The sequence below is a fragment of the Phalacrocorax aristotelis genome, chromosome 9 (assembly GCF_949628215.1).
Source record: "Phalacrocorax aristotelis chromosome 9, bGulAri2.1, whole genome shotgun sequence".
Lineage (NCBI taxonomy): Eukaryota > Metazoa > Chordata > Aves > Suliformes > Phalacrocoracidae > Phalacrocorax > Phalacrocorax aristotelis.
The window spans coordinates 22,014,389-22,034,630 of record NC_134284.1 but is presented as its reverse complement, the minus strand read 5'-3'; the positions used below and the strand labels follow the sequence as shown (position 1 = coordinate 22,034,630).

Below are 20,242 nucleotides of genomic sequence, written 5' to 3'. Positions count from 1 at the left end.
AGATCGCCTTGAATGTGTTCCTGTTTAGATCTTAACCAAAACTTACCTACTTCCCTGTTTCTAATCCTTTCAGCCTCTTCGAATGCAATGACTCAGCAGCTACAGGATGAATTTGACAGCAGTGTGGAGAACGCAGAAGCTTGGATGAAGGCCATCCAAGAGAGACTGAGGATCAATGACAACACCAAAGGACCTCGATCTGCCCTAGAAGCCAGGCTGAGAGAGACTGAGGTAAGGGAAGAATGATGCCCCAGTTCAGAGGTGGCTGTCACTGCTGCTGTTGTTACAGCAGTTACTGCTGTGGGCTTTGGAGTTTTCTATTAGGAAACTATCAGCCACTCCTGCTTGCTGGAATACTGGTCCTGTGTGGATGGGTTTACATCAGTATTCTTTCTATTTTTTCAATCTGCAAAATGTTTACAGACATTGTAGAATGGGTAGAAAGGATGGCAATTTGATATCTCAGGTTTCCAAGCTTTTCAGATTGATTTGGAAGACTAGCAGTGGATTTGGCAGGTTAAAATGTTTACACTCTCCTATGAGCATGCTCAAACCTGAAACAATTGAGTCACTGCTTGAAATAACCACATAGTGATTTGCAGAAGTCCAGCATGTAGCACAAGAGAATCAGATCACATTAGTGTTTTGTCTGCACCAGGACTCTGGCACTGATGGAGAAAGATTTCAGTGTCCTAGTAATGGGCTGTTTTAGAGTAATCCCCTTGTCCTTTTCCATAAACCCTGATGATAAGAGGGTTTACAGGTCCCCTTTATAATCTGTCTAATGAAAGGTAAATATTTTCAGTTTTTTCTGTTCTTACTTGATCTCTTGTATAACTCTTCTCACAAAGATCCCATTGCAGATTGTGCCTGCTTTCTTACCGTGATTTCACATCCATTATCTTCAGTTTCATTAGATATTATCTTGTTCTTGTAATCTCAGAGAATGAAACACTCCTATTTGTCCCATCTCTACCACTCATGATTAGAGGGAGTGGTGGTATTTCTACAATTAACATTGGATCTATTTTTATACTTGTATTACCTTTAATTCCAACTAGTCTGTTCTTTGAATTAAATGGCCAAATATTTCCCATCATTATTTACCCAAAGGTCTTTCTTTTTGTGTGTCTACTCATGTTTGGACTGCCTCTTTTGAAGTTTAATTACTCCAAAAAAACCTGTTGCAGACTTACATCGAGGACGAGGTAGTTGACATGATGGCACAGCGATGTCTTAAGCCTTTTTGCTTAACTGTAGCTCATTGAAGGCTGGATCTTGCCTCTGGCATGATATAGAGACTGTTCATGGAGTGATGGGTGATGGCTAGACTTGCATGTCAGTCATAAAAATCTGAAGTATTTTCTTTTGGTCTATAGATTTATTTTTGCCCTTAAATTATTTTCACCCTCTCCCTTTGTCTGGGAAACTATGATATGTACAGTCTCAAAAAACATGCAAGAAACACAGGAACTTGAGTAGGGAGAGTTGGTAATTTGGCAAAGGAGGTGCATTCATGGCAGAGATAACAAGATGTCAGGTTTAGAGGTTTGTGGTGATTTAGTATGGCCTGAGCTGAAGGCTGTTGACTTCTGTGGGCTTTGGAGGAAGTCTGTAACTATAATGTCTATAATGTTAGAAGATTTTTTTCAGTTCAGTTTTTGGAAATTCATCATTCTGAAGAACAACAAGTATCTGTTCTCTTTTCCTGTGTGTACCTTATCCACCTCCTGCTCCCTCATCCTGCCTCCTTTCTGGGCCTGGCTTCTCTGTCTAGCTCATGACTCTTTGTGATGTGCTCACTGCTTTGCATATTGGCTGTTTCCAAATCCAGTAATCATTTTTCAGTTCCTTTTTTATATCTGCCTGGTATTTTTTTTTCATGCTTCCTTCTTGGGGTTTATTTTCTGTTAATTTGTTAATGAAAATGCCAGCCAAAGATAACAGTCATTTAAAAGCAGATTTGAAAAAGAAAAATGCCTGTACAGCCGCTGCTTTCTCTCCAGTTGTTTGCTTACATTGGCTGGAAAAATGTCAGGCTTAGAATGCCGTTTTACTCTTAAATTTTTACTGTTGAGTGATAGCTATGGCTTTTATTTTCTTTCTCTGTCCTACCCTTTGCCCTGCTTTTGTGGATTCTTTTAATCACACTTTTCAAGGCAGATAGTTCGTCCAAACACCTGTTTATGTGTCTCATGCAGATGTGCTGTGTACATGCCAAAAGAACAGTCTTTACCCAGAATGTGAGGCTGGAAATCAAAACGCCTGTGGCTGGAAATCAAAACACCTGTGATTTGGTCTCAACTTTGCAATAACTGACGCGATTTTTTGAACAAATTCCATCGGCCTAATCTTTCCAGAAGTAGCTGCTGATTTTGAACCTCTCAGTGTTTTTGTTGTAGCAGCCTCTTCCTTAAAACTTGAAAGCCTGCAGTTTGCCAGGAGTTTGTGGAAGAATAGCAAGGAAAGTGGATCTGATGGTATCAGAAATTTGAATAAAGTGATCCTGATAGCTGACATCCAAATCAGGATATAATTAATCTGTTACATTTTACAGAAGTGCTGATTTTCCATCTCTGAGTAGAGGAAAAGAATTTACTTAAAATTAGATGGCTTAAGTTTCAGTTCCTGGCATTCATATTTGAGTAAGATACATGTTTTCATCAATTCATAACTTAGCAATTTAAGGTCAGAGCAAACGTTGGTTGCAGGCAGAAAATTCCACTAGTTAATTTCTCTTGGCTTGTGTTCTAAGCCAACTTTTATTTGCAATAGGAAGCCTTTTTAATATGCTTCATGATTTCTTTAGTAGGGCTTAAAATCGAGAAGTTGCAGTGTACCCTGTGGACATTGCCTCTACACTCTTTGGCAGGTGGAGAAGAGCAACTGGCATGTGGCAGCATAACGCTGTAACTTTGTAACCACAGTGGAAACACAGACACAGATATTTGATAGAAGATGATTTGGGTTTTGTAGCTAATTTAAAATGTTTTTCAATTGCTACATGTTTTTCAATTCAATTCAGTCCCTTAGGATGTTGAAGAATAAACAAATCTGAAGAGGAGTTCTTATTTTCTGTTCAGGAGAAGGTTTGCAGCAGGGACTTCATGATTCCTGGGTGAAAACAAAATTTAAATGGTAACAATTACACTTGATTTCTTATCAGGCTTTCAGTCTCATTTGTTTTTCTCATAGAAAATACGTGCGCTGGAACCGGAAGGCAGCTTGAAAATGGACTTGATTCTTGCGAAGGCAGATGCTGCTCTTCGTAGCGTTGGTGAGGATAAGAAGCACGAGGTACTATCTAAACTGAAAGACATTAAAGCCTTGTGGGAAGAGACAGCCATATACATTACTCACTGTCACAGGTAAGACAAGCATACTCTTTGCACAAGACTGCTATTCGGTGTGTTGAGGCAGTTGTGTCATCCAGTGCTTTCATAAAGTGCTTCCTGCCTTTCTCTGCTGTCTGTATTGTAGATGGCAATTGCTGCTAATCCCAGTCCCATGAGCATGTGCGGGAGAGGGGGTAGATGTGACCTCAGTACTCTCTCCTTTCACAGCCAGGCCATCGCATCTCATGATGGGTCTGTCAGGCACAGGCACCTTGTACAGAATATTTCCTCCCCAAGCAGGAAGGACCTGGCAAGTGAATTTTGACCTTCTGAAGTCAGAGCAGCTTAAAATTGCTGAGAAACTTGTCCTTTGCTTTGAAGGCCTTTTGAGCTTGCCAGTCCCCTCTGCTCCCATCACCATTCCATCTAACTCATCTCTCTTGCTCTCCCCAACAGCCGTATTGAGTGGGTCTGGCTGCACTGGAGCGAGTACCTGAAAGCCCAAGATGAGTTTTACACATGGATTCACAACATGAGGGTGACCTTGGAGCCTGACATTGAGTTGCAGCTTGGCTTAAAGGAGAAGCAGTGGCAGCTGAGCCATGCTCAGGTTCTGCTGAATGATGTCTTGAATCAGTCAGTCCTGCTGGAAAGGCTGCTAGAGGAAGCTGCTTCCTTGTTCAACAGGATAGGTGACCCCAGCGTTGATGAGGATGTTCAGAAGAAAATGAGGGTGGAATATGAAGTAATCAGGGAAGAAGCTCAGGTACACCTATAAAGAATGGGAGGTGTTCAGATTTCACCAATACACAGTATTGTTTGCTATCTGCTTCTTGAATGATGGGACTTACCTGGTAAGAAACTGAGGCAAAATCTCTGCACAAAGGTTTACCTGCAAAAAGAAACAGAGCTGAGGACCCCTGTTATTTCAGTCAGTGGACTGTTTGCAACAGTCATCATGTCCCAAGATAAGTGTTAATTGGGATGCTTTCACACTGTTCTTTATAGTATGTTGTTGTAAAGTAACTGCAAGCTGCTTGCAATGATCTAGTCAATATTGGTTTAGGTCACCTCTGCATAAAGTTTGAATTGTTCTTCATCTTTTAGTGCATTAGTGATCCTTGTATAACCAGATGCAAAGTACGTATTCCCAGAGCCAGGCAATTTTACATGCATGCACCCTCGCTGGAGGACGTAGCATTGGTCCCGATCCAGAGCTACACTCCTCGCCTGCAGAACTGAGAAACTCAGAGGTGCGAGTCAGCTGCAGCCCAACACTGAACTCACCTAGCCAGTTCCAGTATCTGAAATATTTTCACTGCACACAGATACTAATCCTTGCCTGATGGTAATCTTCCAGCTTGAACAGTTGTTAGAGAGGCAGGTGTAAGACATCCTACTTCATCTTTCAGTGCTGTTGATTTCCTTTGACCCTATTGCTGGGTAAAGTTTTCAGATAAGGCTCATACTTTTCACTTCTAAAACTCAGGTAAAGACAGGATTGGACCATGTGGCATGGCCGAAGGGTAGACGTCTGTAGATGGGCAGAATAATTCATTTTCTTACTAGCTTATATCAATAGAAATACTCAAAGGGATATATGAAATATATATAGACACATCTATCCCAAGCATACAGAGATTAAGATCTAGTCTTTGTCTCATAGTGGCTTCCAGTATTTCCACAGGCTGGAATTACCTGGTGCAAGTATAAATCATTTTCATTGCATTGGCTCTGCTGTCTGCCTCTGCCATAATGTTGCCTTCTGTTTCTTCCCACACCTGTGTCCCAGTCCAGAACTTGAGCCTGACAGTGATGTGTGCTCTCCTGCCCTGGGTGCTATCGTACAAAGTTAACTTCAGATCACACTGGAGGAACAATAACATTGGGATGCTTATGCCATTGCTCTGCTTGCTCTACAGATACTTTTTCTGTTTTAAAAAAACCCACACAAACCCCAAAGCAATGAAAAAAAATCCCGACCTGGCATCTTTTGTGAGCGTGAAATTCAGATATTTTTTAGCCATAAAGATAAAACTGCTGCTAATAAGTGTCTCCAAAAACCAGTTCGTATTTGGAAATTCTGAAACTGCAGCTGCCACAGAAAGGCTGTAAAGCCACCAACAGACTTGTGCCTCAATGTTGATTATTTATTTCTAAAGGTACGCCCCTTCATTACAAGCCAGCTGGCTTTACAAATAAGAAAGTTCCTGGGAATTCAGCTGTTGTCTATATAGATTGCCATTTAAAATTCTCATTCACTCCCTTCTAACCAAGATTTGTGTTTAGTTTTGAAGCAGGAGACAGTCATTAGCTATTTTAATAAGGCAGTTCTTTCAAACAAGACATTTGAATACTCAAAGCCAGAATGTGACCTCTCTGGGACTGGTTTTACATAGTGTAATTTCTCTAGCTGACTTGGATACGTGCTGGTGTAAATGAGATCAGGAAGTGGCTCATAGTACTTAGATAAAATATGTCTTTATGTCTCTGGCCAACTGAGATGCTAGAAAAAGCTTTACTTTGGCATTGGTTACAAATACCTCATTTCGTTGAAGGATGGAGTAAGAGAATCCAGCTAAGAAATCCCTCTTTCAGGAGGTATGGAACAAAGAAGGGAGTTGGGAAGCCTTGGGTTTTGCAGCTGAAGTAAATGCAGAGTTCATTAGCTAATGCCAAGGTTACAGGCACCTTGGGAATCGTGTTGGAAAGTATAACACTAGTTAGAGAAACCCTGCCACCTCTTCCAACAGGAGGGAGGAATGAATGAAAGAGATGCAGGAGGTGTAAGGGGAGTGCTCTGGCCCCTCACATGATGAGAGGCCAGGCTAAATGTGACTTGCCAGCTGAATGCCTGAGCTGCCTCCCAGAGGAAGCTCACTGGTGTTTGTAGATTACACTTGTGTTTGAAGAGCATTTTTAGATCCTGTGCAGTTGTCCAGCTCTATCAGAAGGCAAGCTCTTGCACAGTGTTTCTTAAATGGTTTGCCTGTGACATTGCTTCTCTGGTATGAGCAAATGGTGGGGTTTTTCTTTCTTAGTGCTAACGTGTCCTTATCATTCCCAAATTTTAAAAGCACGTAATTTTCTTTTAAATACATTGACAGGGATATTTTTAGATGTGGCAGCCATTTCCTATGTGCTTTCCTAGTAAATAACAATATGCAGAGGTAGATGATTCTGGGTTTTAGCATGAATGATGACTGAACATGGTAAGAAAAGTTATGATATACAGTGCATTGATATTTAGTCAAATATATCAAATATGTCTGAGCACATCAAATGAATTTCAGTCCATGTTGTCCGTGTTAACTGAAACTTAGATGTTTATAATGCTAACCTGCACATACCCTAGAGCTATGGGAAGGGCTCTACGGCGGGCTACAGGAGCTTTCTGTACTCTACTTGAGATGCCACAGAGCGATTTAAAGCAGAAACTTCCTTTATGTGCTCTGGATTGCCTTCCAGAGGAGGTTTGTTTGCCCTTGATGACTGTAAGGAGAGCTTAGGGGAGAGGGTTTCCTATGCCTCCGTCTGCCCTCCTGAGTACCCAGGGCTGGGGACATCCTGCTCAGACACATCTCTTCCTCTGCAGCCCATGGCAAACCCATTCTTTTCCTGTTGGTGCTCTCACTCTTCCCAGGGCTATCCTCTTGCTTAATGTCTCTTCACATTAACCAAGTGCATGTGGAGATGGAGTTTAACACTGTCCTGCCCCCCAAACAGCTAACCTAACAGAAGCAAGTGATACCATATTTTTCATCATTAGAAAGTTTCACTGCCTAACCTCTGTGGGAGGTGGGGGACACAGCCAGCTCTTTGTAAGCCTTTCGTTTGACAGCTAGCACATTCTGTCCAGATCCGTGGCACCTCTTTCTTCACCTCATGGAGCAGCAGGAGTATCCAAACTGTGCACTCCTTTGTTTTGGCTGAATAGCCTGGCCAGGGGTGGGTCATTTTGACTTCCTTTATAACCATCTATATATTAGCATAAGACTTTTGAGTTTAATAATAGCTCTGCTTTATTATTCTGACTTGCTCCCTTTGGAGCTTCTGTCAGTGCAACTAATTAGTCTAATTCCCTGGAATCGATATGCTTGGGCTGCCTTGTTTCACTTCGATGTTGGCCCATTTACACCACTGTAAGATTGCATTCTTCAAGTCCTTACCTTGAGGCCAAGGCGAGAATCGTTTAACCTGTGTGCACCTCTGCAGATCTAAGAATCAAGGCAAGGGGTTTTAGCACACAAGTGAGGTGTTCTGCTGGATACACCTTGGCCACAGAAGTCATAATTCTGCTTTTTGGTCTCATCCAAACCCATGTGCATAGGTGGTCCTGCCCCAATAAGAGGGTATCATTTAATCTTCCATGGGAAGCAGTTGTCCTTTAGCTGTCCCAAAGCAAATCAACTAGCTTTAGGGGTGTCACTCTTGATTTGCACAAGTCAGCAGATATTGCAGTGGCAGTGTGGAAAACAGACTGATATGGTGCTACCTGGAGAATGGTGGCACTGTACGGCACTGTGGGCATAACCTGTCCCAAAGGTGAAGGGCAAAGTCCTAGAGGGACCACCACCCCAGAGCACACAGGACATCCCATGGTGACTGATGCTCATGCCACAGTTCTGCTGGCCTGGATGGAGAAAGGCTGACAGGGTGGTGATGGCCCACTGCCACCTCAGGAAGGCTGATGGGTTGGGCACATGCCCACCAGAGCCTCACAGAGACAAGGGAAATGGAGAGGGGACTTTGAAACTCTGCCCACCATTGCAGCTATCACCCTGCTCTCTATGGAGGGCAGCTGGGATGAAGCTCTGCTCAGAGGCACGGGATGTGTCCCATATTATGCAAAATGAAACTCAACGCATTGTCTGTGACAGCAAAGCCTTTCAAGGGTGCTGCAAGCGCTAAATGGATTGCACAAGGAACTATTTTTTTCTGATGTAACCAGAGTGTACCTCAATTGTTCTCCATGCCAACTGGTGAAGGGAAAGAAAAAATCAGTCTGATTTTGTAGGAAATAATACTTAGGTTGGATGTTACACTAGTGAAACAACAGAGCAGGATTCCTGGTGATTTGTGTAAAATTTCCTTCAGCAAGGCCTAAACTTCAGCTGACAAACAAGGATAGTCGGAGCAAATGTGGCTCTGCCTTGCTGTGAGGGGTGCCAGACTGGATCAACGGGGAGCAACTCATGATGTGCAGGCCCCTGTAAGTTCAGGGATTCTTGGTTATAGGGTGCACACACAGTAACTTGGAAAATCAAACCTGCTTCCAATAGGCTTAGATTTGCTTCCAGGGTCTGCGGTACCACCACAAAATAGGTGTGATCTACTAATTGAGTAAGTTCCTGGGCTACATGATTGAAGGTGATGGTCACTTTCCATACAGCCTGCTTAAATTATGAACACATTAAAACACTTTGCATGCTTCTAGCACAGTCTCTCTTACTCTCATTTTGACAGATAGGCAAAGTCAATCTCTTGTGTGCTCATCTTTATTTTTAACCAGCATGAGGAACATAACTGCTTGTCTCCCAAAGTCAAAACCAGAAACAATCTTCTGTCCCTTTTCTTTTTCTAATGAGAGAATAGGAAGTTTTGGAAAACACAGACTAGAAATTCACCTGAGAGGACCTTGCAGTTTCTCTCCTTGGAGATTAGCCACTGACAGCCTGCAGCACAACCAAGATGGGGACAAGCCTTTATGTCCTTTTGTGTCCTGTTTCTTGAGGTGAACTGTGAATTTCTGTGGAGGCCAACTGCTATCAAGGCTCATGGAAAGGGACTCTTGTTTATAAATTCTGGGTTACTGTAAAGGAAAAAGAGCCAAATAAGCACTGTCCTCACAGCTTCTGATGTCTCTTGTTACAGAGCAGAGTAAAACTGCTTGAAAAAATAACCAAGGAACATGAGCAGTACAGCGCTAACGTCAACCGGTTTCGATCGTGGCTGAATGGTGAGACAGAAAGATTAAACTGCTGCATTGGAGAAGCAACCAAGTCTTCAGCAGGGGACAAGTTAAAGACACTGAAGGTCCTTAAACAATATAATTCCGACAAGGAGCCAGGATCCTATCTTCTCCATACCTATATCTGTTTCTCAAACCACACAAGGGTGTACTTGAGAAAAGAATTACACAAACAAAATAAGGTGGTGATTGTAACATGGGCTAGGGGAGAAGAGTTGTGTCAGGTCCTAAAAACTGTTAGTGCATATTGTTCTCCCAACTGTAGCATGAGTCACAGGCCAGTCTGCTTTGTTTTTCTTAAAGCCTGTACTCCTATGGTTATGTGATTCTCTGAGAATCTTCCCTTTAAACTTGTTTAAATGAATGATATTTGGTAAACGTGATCCAAATAGAGCCTGAAGGCTCACAGGTTTTGAGAGTTTAGAGCTGGTGATAAAAATACCAGTTTTGATAACAGTATCCAGTACTTTGGTGCCACTGCTTAAACTGTTCAGCTTTAAATCTCACAGAGATCTTTCTAACTGCCTGAAGCTCCTGTTTTCTTTGTCAGTGACCTCAGGTGAGAAGCATTTCTGAAAATCAAGCCAATATTTTCAGAATTGTTGCAGTTAGTGTTACTCAGAAGGCAATCAAATGACCAAACCTGGCTTCAGGTCACTTGAAAAAGACATACTTTGAAAAAAGAAGTGAAGAAGAAAATATGTAAAACCAGGAGAGGTGGTCTTGTTTTCCTACTGCTTTTAGATTTTTCCCCAACTTCCCATTTCTGCGGCTAATCTTTATTTAACTTCTTTCTGCAGGAAATTGCCAAAAACGTTAGGAGCGGTGGAAAGAAATGGAAGCACCTTGAAAATCAGTGTGCAGAGGTGATTCAAAATACCTCCCCACTTGGAGCTGAGAGAATGAAGGATGAACTCGAAGAGCTAAGAAAAGCTTTGGAGAAGTTGAAACTGCTGAACAGTGAGGAGGAGGAGAGATTGCTCAAGATCCAACAGTCAGAAAGTGCCTATGAGTCCCAAGCCAGGCAATTAGAAGCAGATGTCCAGGAACTGAAAAAAGATCTACAGAGACTAGAAAATGACTTGGACCCTGGGGAAGGGGAAATGACTGAAGATGAGTTTGTAACTCTGTGGAGAAAATGCAATGTGAGTTGTTACCCTTTGCATGCCTAAAATCAGCAGTCATAAATTGACTATGCATAGTCACATCCAACAGGTGCCTGTCCCATTGGTTAAAGGTGATAAGGAAAGAATATGAGTGTTTATAAAACAGACTGAGGAAAAGGTGAATAGCAACAATGGAATCAACTACTCTAACCTTTATCTCACTTTGCACAGAGGGAGCAGGGTTGGAGGATGTCTTGGAGTTTGTAATTTGAGTTCAGAGGGACCGTATACAACAAGCGCACACAATAGAGAGCGAACAACTCAATTTGCTCTACTTAAAAAGAAGCAGGAAAAATAATGCCTTGCTGTATGTACAAATACATACACAGATATTTCTGGTGTATTTGGTAAGACCATTTCTATATTATATCCTTCATCTGTGAAAGGTGGGTACCTGTATTGCTTTACTGTGAGACACACCTTCATTCCGAAGAAGTCCAAAGTTTGTAGCGGTCCGGGATTTACACCAAAATCAATCTGTTGCAAAAATGAGTGCAAAAATTATATCACACATAAAGTAGATAAAAATCTTTGCCTCTCATTTCCTCTTGAAGGTTGGTTTTGCATTTATTATCCCTTCTCGAAATACCTTTTATTGCTATTTGTGTGTCTAGAACTCAGCAGGACTAGATGGGAAAAGTATATGCAAAAAGGACCCACAAAATACCAACTGGTTCAATCCAGCTACATTTGCATGGTTTTTGTTGGTTTTGTATCCCTGTGTCACCCTAGAATTCACATATGAGTGTGTGAGAAAAATCCATTCATGCAAACAGCTGTGGTTAAAACTGCTCCAGAAATGCATCTCATATTATATACTGCTATCAGTGAACTGAAACTGGGTCTGTGTTCAAACAGTGAACCCTGCAGCTGAGATGCAGAGGTTAGGGAGTGCGAGGAGAGGAGAGAGAGCCCGCAGGAGCAAAACTGTTCCCGAGAATGTTTTCTGCCTTAGTAAAGCCCATATTCGTTACAACAGGAAAAAAAGCAGGAGAAAGGAGGCTTGTGAATAGCTTGAGAGACATCCTTATCTCTATATTTCATGTGCCAGGCACTACATGAAGTGTGATCTGTTTCTTATTTTTGTGATTAAGGCAACAAGAGCAGCTCTGGCTGCAGAAGAGTCCAGGGTTGAGAGGCTGAAGGCTCAGCTTAAGGAACTGCTACGGTTCTCCCAAGATGTGCAGCCACATGCTAAGGGTGTTGTCTCTGCAATACAGAAGTATCAAAGGTAGTGGGAAGTCTGATTATGCTAGGGGGGTGGGGGGAATCTTCTCTCAGACATTGAAGGGATTGACAGGGGCCTAAAAAGAAAGTGATACGGCGATGGGTAGAAGAGAAAGGCTTTTGCTAATTACCTCTGCCTCCACGTTTCAGTAAACCTGTAATTTTAGCCAATTGCTAGGAGCTGTAGGCTGCTGGCCATTTTCAAGCAATGATCTTGCATCATTATGTTGTGTATGGTTTGAAGAAAATTAGATTGTTGGCAGCTAATTTGATCTTCTTAGCATTTAATAATAATAATGTATGTATTTTGCTTGCCTTTCATGACCGCAACTAGAAAATCAGGACAGAAGGTGTAGTAGTAAATGGTTCAGAAGAATTACAGCCCTCTTTTGTTGAGTTTGTTGTCATGACTCATCAGCCTTAGCAATTATTTGGCAGAGTTTATTCCCCTTCTCCTGATGGCATATATGCATGATTCCTGTTTTCAACTTGCCTTGGGTTGGAAACTCTGAAAGTTTAGCCTCTCCCCAGACTTCAGTGTTTCCGTTTCCAGGCTGCCTGGAATCAGGAAGTAAAGAAGCTGCAGCAAATTTTGCAAACTTAGAAGAAAGGAGCATTTTTTTAAGGAAAAAGAAAGGTCAGTTTTTTTTTACTGTATCCAAGCTTATTTTCCTCTGTCCAGTGCACAGTATGCTGTCCTGCAGGAAGAATTATAGGTCATTATGGGGAAGAATTTCAGTTTAAAAACTAACAAGTAAATGATGTTGAAAGAGGAGCAGAGAAGGCAGAACTTGCCTCCGAGCAGGAAATGGCAGCTGCTGTTTTGCTAGCTTCTCTCCAAAGCTTCTTTGAAAAGTCTGGCAGCTTCACACTGAGCCTGGCAGGGGCAGCAGAGCAAATGGCAAAGGACATGTAATGTCAGAACTTTCTATTTGCGGAGCTTTCAGCCTCTGCAAGCTTGCCTTTGTTTAGCTCCGTAATGTCCCAGTGACACAGGTAAGATAATTGTTTCTGTTGTTATAGAAAGGCAGTATTAATCTTGATTGGCATTGCTCTTGCCTGCCTGTCTTGTGAATTTGCAGGGTACTGTTCCCATATGAACATATAGTTTGGGCTGAATTCTGCCCTATCAGATAGGAATCTGCAAACTGGGAGTACTGGGAGGTCAGGAAAGCTGAGAAAAACAGGAGGCAGCTGCATGGGGTGTGTCACTGCTAGGCCTTGTTACTCAGCTGTATTTTGAATAAGCCTTTTTAAGAGAAGCCTGGATATTTAATGAACATGTGCTGATTTTTTTTTTCAGTATATATACACACACATATATAGCTCTGTGTGTTTGTGTATACATATATATAAATACAAAGTTTTTATCAGAATCACCTATATATAAATATAAATACAAGTGGTTCTGCAAAATGTTAAAAATTTATATCTGAAAAAAATGTGTATTTTCTTCTTTTTATAGGTAACATAGGGCTAGTGAAGATTTCTTCATGTACTTTTTTTAAAGGAACAGAGACTCGGTAATATGTCAATCAATATAGGCAACTGCAGTTAAATTCTAGATATTCTTGGCTTGTTCCTCCCATCAGTCGGTGAGACTGCTCCGATAATGATTTGTTAAATAATGCTTGTGATAGCAGCCAAGAAAGATCACATACAAGAGAAGACTGCTGGCTGCTAGAAGGGCAAAGTAATTCCTGATACACAGTTGCACAAGAGACAAATGTGTCTTACCGCATCTAAATAAAGTTTTGTCGGGTGTCTCTGACTGACAGAGCAGCTGTCAGTATGCAACAGCAGGCTCAGACAGTAAAAAAGACTGAGGCTTTTGTGTTGGATACAGTTTACACACGAGTATTGTGTTAATTTATGCCTTGATGAATAGGATGTTTGGACTGGGATTTCTTCGTAATCCTTCTCTCGGCTGTCACTTTATCCTTGCAGTGTTAGAGGCAAGACATCTAAAATGAGCACTGATACAGAAGCCCAACTGAGTATACTCTTCCAAAATCCCCTGCAAGATTTTGAACAGTGGAAGCCATCAGTCCAGATGCTCCTGGAGACTCCGGAGCCAGCTCTGGCTCACATAGAGGTAGCAAACCTGTTACTAAGTTCAGAAACTGATATTTGGTTTGTGTTTACCCAAGCTATGCCAGCAGCTGCCTGCATACAGCTGCCGGACAGCAGCGCTGGAAGGGCCTTTCCAGCACGGCAGGAAACCCCAGAGTACGGAGGTCAATACTTAGCTCTCGCTGTAGCAGAATGCCTTACTTTCTGTCCCCCGTTTGGTTAACTAGAGTTGTCAACTGAAAAGGCTGAATTAAAGTGCTATATATCTTTAACAATGACGATAATATTGTTTAGCATTAGCCCAGATCTCCCTGGACGGGAAGTCTGTGGGCTCTGTTAAGAAGTGTGTAGTAATATAGTCATGGGATTATAATGCATCATTTCTGCACGTGCCCAGGAAGGTGTGTTTGTTACTTTGCATCCCTGTGATCTCCAGAATAAATGGGTCTGTGAACAGGGATGGGCTTTATCCTCGGGATGAGCATTCAAGCTGTCCTTTCTGTTGGTTGTTTAGGCCTCTCCTCTGCACAGACAACTCTTTCCATAGTACAGATTTCCTCTATTTCTGTTCACAAAATGGATGCAGCCCTGGTGCTTCTAACATTATCAGGAAGACTTTTCCTTTAACTGGGCACTGTCCAGGTACCTTCTGTTACCCCTTGTTGGCCCAGCATGCTGTTTTCACCTGACTTTGTCATACTGCTTTTGTTGTGTGACTTGTGTGAGAATAATGTGGTTTATGGTTTTTATTTTTTATTTTTTGGTATGATTTTACTGGAAGAATTTTTCTCCTTTAGGCTGCTCTAGCTGAAAGCTCCCAGTTCAAAGAGAAGTTGATGACATTACAGCTGAAGAAAGATTTGCTAAACAATATCCTTGGTGAGGAAAAAGCAAAGTCTTTCCTGCAAGAGGTAGCTGAAGCTTCAAAGGAGAGAGAATTTCTACACAAAAGTCTGCTCCAAAGCAAGAGCAAACTCCAGGTGAGTTTCAAAACACTTATACAGTCTTTGCCTGTGACAAAGACAATGATTAATCTTTTACTAAGCTAGTTTTCTAGATAAAAATTTAGTAGCAACCAGCTGTGCCCAATCGCTTTTTCTAGGTTGACCAAATATTCATATGTATTTGTGGTCTGTTGCACAGTGTAGCTTAGTGTTTGTACTGAGTATGAAATGGACATTGACAAAAGATAATGGCAAAGGATATATGTTGAATACTGGATATTTTTTCTTCTTTCTCCATCTAGAATTTGATATCGCAACACGAGGACTTCGATGCTGGTTTCACACCTTTGCAGAAGAAATTATCTACCATCAAAGCCAAATTAGATCTAGAGAAGGAACCACGGCCTGACCTCTTGGGTAAAAAGACACAGCTCCAGAGACTCCAGGTACATTACAGTAACCTTTACTGTGATGTCCTCAGCTAATCGTGGTCCTGTTTGTTCTATTTTATTAGTATTAGGAATTCAGTACCTTGTCCCCTTAATTGATTTTGTGTTAGATAATTTCACTTGGTCCCATTTATAGCATGGCGTAGATGAAATTGAAGCAGTGCAGCTGAAGAACTGACAAACTGGGCTTGAGGGAGGGAACAAGCAGCTAGAAGCTGTTGGTGCCATGCCTTCTTGGGCTAGTTTTGTTGCTGAAGAAAATATACCCTGATACTTCCCATTTATCTTGTGAAAATGTACAAGATAACCTGAACCAATCTAACTCTCTCCAAGAGCAGAGAGTTCCCATTGTCCCACCTCCTTCTGCATCTCCCCCTTCCTGCTTTTTACCTTGTCACAGCTTTGACATGTGCTGGATTTATTCCATGGGCCAATTCAGCTGGCCAAGATAAGCAAAAAATAATCAACAGGAAAAGATTATAATTTTCCACTTGGTTAGTATTTTGAACTGGTTCAACAAAGGTCCCAACATGCAGTAGAGCCTGCTCTGGGCAAGCAGTGGGACTGCAGAGCTGGGAGAGGGGAGAGAAGACGAGGGGAAGAGAGAGGGAATGTGACTCTTCATCTTTCACCATGGTGAGCTACGGTGATTCAGCCATACAGTGCCAGTTCACCTTTGGTGACCGCAGGGGTGTTATCACCATAGTTCTTTGCAGGACTTAGGTGATTATACTATGTCTCCTAGCAGCTTCTCAGCAACTTTTCTTTGTTATCAACTGCTACAGTGTAAGAATGTCCAACCATTTCTTTCGGAAACATTTACTTCTAGACATCAAAAAAATTAGTTTTCTTAATGACAATGGTTGTTCATTTCTGGATCTCTGCAGATGATCCAAGATGACTTGGCAGAGCTTGCGATTCAAATGGAGGAGGTAGAGAAGCTCATTCAGTCAAATACCACACACAGGCATGAAATGAACCAACTTTCATCTGACTTTCAGGCCCTGAAGAGATCGTTGGAGGTAACATAAGGAAGAGTTTTTAGTTGCCTGAGGAATTGTCAGTTGCCACTATTAAAAAATTAAAAAAATATATCTTAGAGCATATGAGATTATATGCTTTGAGTGACAGATATTTTCATTTCAGGGGAAGAAGGCACTGAATTCCTAAGACTTTGATAACTCTTCCAGGATCCTCTGGTTATCTGTAATGTAATTTCCCTTTGGGATAGGATAGAATCCACACAGGTTTTATGTCTTTATAAATTATTTCTGGAGTGGGCCTGAGATTTCTGACCAAATGACCTCCTAGTTATATTATCATGGAGGTGCTTGGACTTCTTCACGGACTCCTGGGTAGTGTTTATGTATCAAACTGTTTGGGTTTTTTTTTTATAATCTTGTGACCTAAAAGTTAATGAGAGAAAAGTGTTGCAATTGCATAATTACCTGAGGCATATTGTAGCTTGTAAACATAGGCCTAAAAGGACCTTCCAAAGCAGTCTCAGAAGAAGAGCTTATCAAATTACCTTAGTTATGCAGGCCACCATAAAAAAACATATGATAAAGTGTTGCCCTAATATGCACTGTGGAATTCTACTTTCAATCTCAATAATCCCACTTATTGCTGAATGGGACTTTTTCCAAAACAGTCTGTACAGTCATTTCTTATTCAGGGAGTACAAGATGTATTTATATTGACTGAGGTATTTAAAAAAAAACATATTCTTTACTCTGTGTCAGCTGAAAAGAAAGGGAGCTATTCTAGTGCTTAATGCCCCCCCATGTGGTTGAATCCAGGCCTGCAGGAGCTTGTAGGTGTTTCCTATGCCACTGATGCTAAAGGATGAAGTTTTCTGTGTCTCATTACAGCTTTTTTTTTTTCTTTTGCCCATGAGATTCTGTGCCAGTAGTCACAGTGTTAGATCCAGTAATAAAACTGCTTTTTGTCTGTGTTTAGTTGCTGATATATTTTTATCATTTGTAGGTGATGATACAGCAGAGTGAAGAGCACATTCAGAAGCATTGGGCATATAATGAGAAACTCTCTGACCTCCAGCAGTGGATCACAGTAACCACAGGGAAGATTGACTCCTACCAGGGTGCTGATGGAGAGCAGAACACCGAGGGCAGGGTGGCAGACCTCAAGGTGAGGAAAGCATCTTAGTGTAAGGTGTTAGTTATTCACTTTGTGGCATTCAGACATGAAGGGCAGGGGTTTTCTAGTGAGGGTTTCCTGGTTGGGGAGAGTAATGATGGTTTGTTCCTCCTGCCATAACTGTTGGTTGCTGCTGTGTCCCTGCTTTGTCCTGTGCTGTGGGGTGTGGAGCTAGGGAAACGACAAGAATGGTGAGAAATGGCTAAGAACTGTTGAGATGGATAAAGTATTATCAAAGGATAGGTGGTTTTGAAAAGGGCTCTTCCTGCCAGGATGATCTCTCTGGACAATACCTACCTTTGCCTATATGTACTCATTGATACATTGAGCATTATTACCCTGTTAGCTAACTTTATCCTGTGTTGAACTGAGGTGTTCCACAGCTGCTAGCTTTTCCCTGTGTAGCAGTATTCTGCATGCTAGATTCACTCTGGCAGGTTACTCCAGGTGGCAGCTTTTGCCTTTATACAGGAAACCAAGATACCTCATAGGAAAGCTACAGAAGGGGTGCACTGACAGCTTGTGCCCTTTAGGTTGTGCCATCAGCTCTTTGACCTATGTTGGTTCTTTGCAAGAATCCACAGCATATTTTTTTTCCTGCTAGGTTTGTTCTAGCTAGTGCCAACAGAACCAGCATAGTCCTGGACTGAACATGGCCTTCAGTCTGACATAGCCTCTGCTTTACCCAGGATACCTAGAAGTAACTGTAAGGGCTGTACGTTTCAGAGATGGCTAGCTGAGTTTCCAGATAAGGAGATCCAGCTGCACCTTGTGGAAGCTCATGGCCAGCTGGTCATGGAGAATTCTTCCCCAGAGGAGACTGCCCATGTCCAGGCAGAGCTGGATCAGCTGAAGCAGTCATGGAGATCCCTGAAGGAGATGGCAACTGGGTAAGTGTCCGTGTACATCTTCCTCATGTCCCTTCAAGGGGATGCTCTTTACTGCTATGTGTCCAGACACACTTAATGCTTTATGCTCTGTGCTGTGAAAGTGAACAGTGATGTTACAACATCAGGAGCAAACCGAGATTTTATTTAATTGTTTTTAAACTGGAAATAATTACTTCCAACAAAACCATTTTAGAGAATCTGGGGACCAGGGAAGTCTATGAAGTTCCCTGTACCTCATTCTTGGAGTAGGCAGTGTCTCCTTATGACCTGGCTCGCCCTTGTAGTGCCAGTCCATATCAGAGGAAATAGGACATAGACTGGATGACTTCTGCTGTTCTGCCTCACCTTCCTGTTCTTGCTGTCTGATATGGAGGCTATATCTTCACCAGGATTTGTGCCCTTCACAAACCTGCAAGAGTATAAACAGACCTAAAATCCTTTCTTAGCTGACAAATGTGGACTTAATTTATTTTGCCCTCACTTTGCAGTGTCAAACTGCTGCTTGTATTTGCTAGTCTGTATTAAACTTTAATACTGTGCTACATGTGTAAGTATACACTATACACTGTAGACACTATACGTAGTAGACACTGTACATAGTGTCAGAATAGGCATAAAAATGGAATGAGTAAATTGAGGAAGGCTTGATTGTGCTGCTTGCTGTTACCAGACTTGAAGGTGTATTGTCAAGGTAGTATTTTCTTTTTTTGGTCCCTCACTCCCCTGAATAAAAGAAAACAAAACACTTGGAAATGTTAGAACTAGAGGACTGGTGCTGCTTTGAGACACTTCTGTCTTGATCTTATTTTGTTAAAAAGATGTTGGAAATAACTTTAATAGTAATAGTGCTATTAATAGTAGTAACAGCATAATAATAATAATAACAGTGCTATTTCACCAGAGGTGTCCCCCATAGTCCTGGTTAAAACGTGGATGTCTCATCATTAGATGTCTCACTGCACTGATGTCTGGTTTTGTGTTTTCAAGCCTTCTCAAAAAGTGGCAGTTAAATAGACCAGTGGCTGATAAGAAGAAAATAGCATTTGTGGACAGCAGGTGGATGTCTGGACCTACCTTCCATCTTTTAGATGTAGAACCCAACCATAAGCAGGTGAGAGGGGGACTCTATCTGCCTTCATATTATTCTCACAAGAACAATTTTATTGGCTTCATCTGATATTATGGGTTACAAAGTTGGAGGTTAAGATCTTGCGATCAGGCCTTCAGAGGAAACATCTGACATAGTGGTAAGGGCTGATTTGTTCCTGTTGTTCTGTAACCTAGGAGAGGATAGGAGGAAGGCAAAATACAAGCAGACACCTGAAGCTCCTACACGACTTTGAAGAATGGTTAGAAGGAGAAAACACCAAACTGACCAAAACTCTTGCTGTGACTTCATCGTCCACAGAGGAAATCAAGGCACGCCAGAGCAAACTGGAGGTTAGTTTTCAGGGGATGGAGACAAAGACTGCAATATGTGCAAATTCTTTCAGAATTAAAAAAAAAAAAACCAACAACAACAAAAAAAAAAACCCAACCAACCAAAACCCCATCTCCCCCCAAACTAACCAACCAAAAAACCCCAAAACCCCACAAGCCCCAAAAACCAAACAAACTAAACCCTCCACCCCCAACCCCACCCCCAAAAAAACGAACCCTCAAACACTACACTCTCTGCTTTAGCGACTCTAGCGTAGATGAAGCTCATGAATTTAGAACAACTATTTCACCCCTTCTGCTAAGAAAGATCTGCCAGAGCCAGAGTGGTAGAAGGGAAGGGATCAGCCTGGCATCTAGTTGTTGGACTGGACATTTCCAGTGCGGTATGGCAAAGCTGTTCATTAAAAGAAGCCGATTAAAATCAGTGTCTAGTATTTGACCTCAGTCTTTCTCTTTCTGTTACATATAGACAGATGCAATGACAACGGATGCTGTAAGAAATTAAACAAACAGAAATATCCAGGGCTACAGGAGTCCTGCACGAGTAGATCCGTTTATACCATTTCAGGCCAAAAGAGCAATAACAAAAA

General features: G+C 41.8%; 1 protein-coding gene across 15 annotated transcripts in view; it reads left to right on the top strand.

The window, feature by feature from the left end:
• SYNE3 (spectrin repeat containing nuclear envelope family member 3) overlaps positions 1–20,242 on the top strand; it is an 80,249-nt gene that overhangs the window by 27,663 nt on the left and 32,344 nt on the right. For 12 of the 15 annotated variants that reach the window (XM_075103825.1, XM_075103828.1, XM_075103827.1 and 9 more), the window contains 14 exons: positions 74–231; positions 3,196–3,368; positions 3,792–4,101; positions 9,210–9,371; positions 10,107–10,451; positions 11,567–11,703; positions 13,647–13,794; positions 14,570–14,752; positions 15,019–15,162; positions 16,053–16,187; positions 17,152–17,313; positions 18,049–18,212; positions 19,200–19,323; positions 19,497–19,652. In XM_075103825.1, coding sequence (XP_074959926.1) covers positions 88–231; positions 3,196–3,368; positions 3,792–4,101; positions 9,210–9,371; positions 10,107–10,451; positions 11,567–11,703; positions 13,647–13,794; positions 14,570–14,752; positions 15,019–15,162; positions 16,053–16,187; positions 17,152–17,313; positions 18,049–18,212; positions 19,200–19,323; positions 19,497–19,652 — 2,487 coding nt within the window. In that variant the 5' untranslated portion in view covers positions 74–87. Of the gene's footprint in view, positions 1–73; positions 232–3,195; positions 3,369–3,791; positions 4,102–9,209; positions 9,372–10,106; positions 10,452–11,566; positions 11,704–13,646; positions 13,795–14,569; positions 14,753–15,018; positions 15,163–16,052; positions 16,188–17,151; positions 17,314–17,926; positions 18,213–19,199; positions 19,324–19,496; positions 19,653–20,242 lie in introns of those variants that run through there. The other 3 variants (XM_075103832.1, XM_075103835.1, XM_075103834.1) reach the window with 3 other exon arrangements.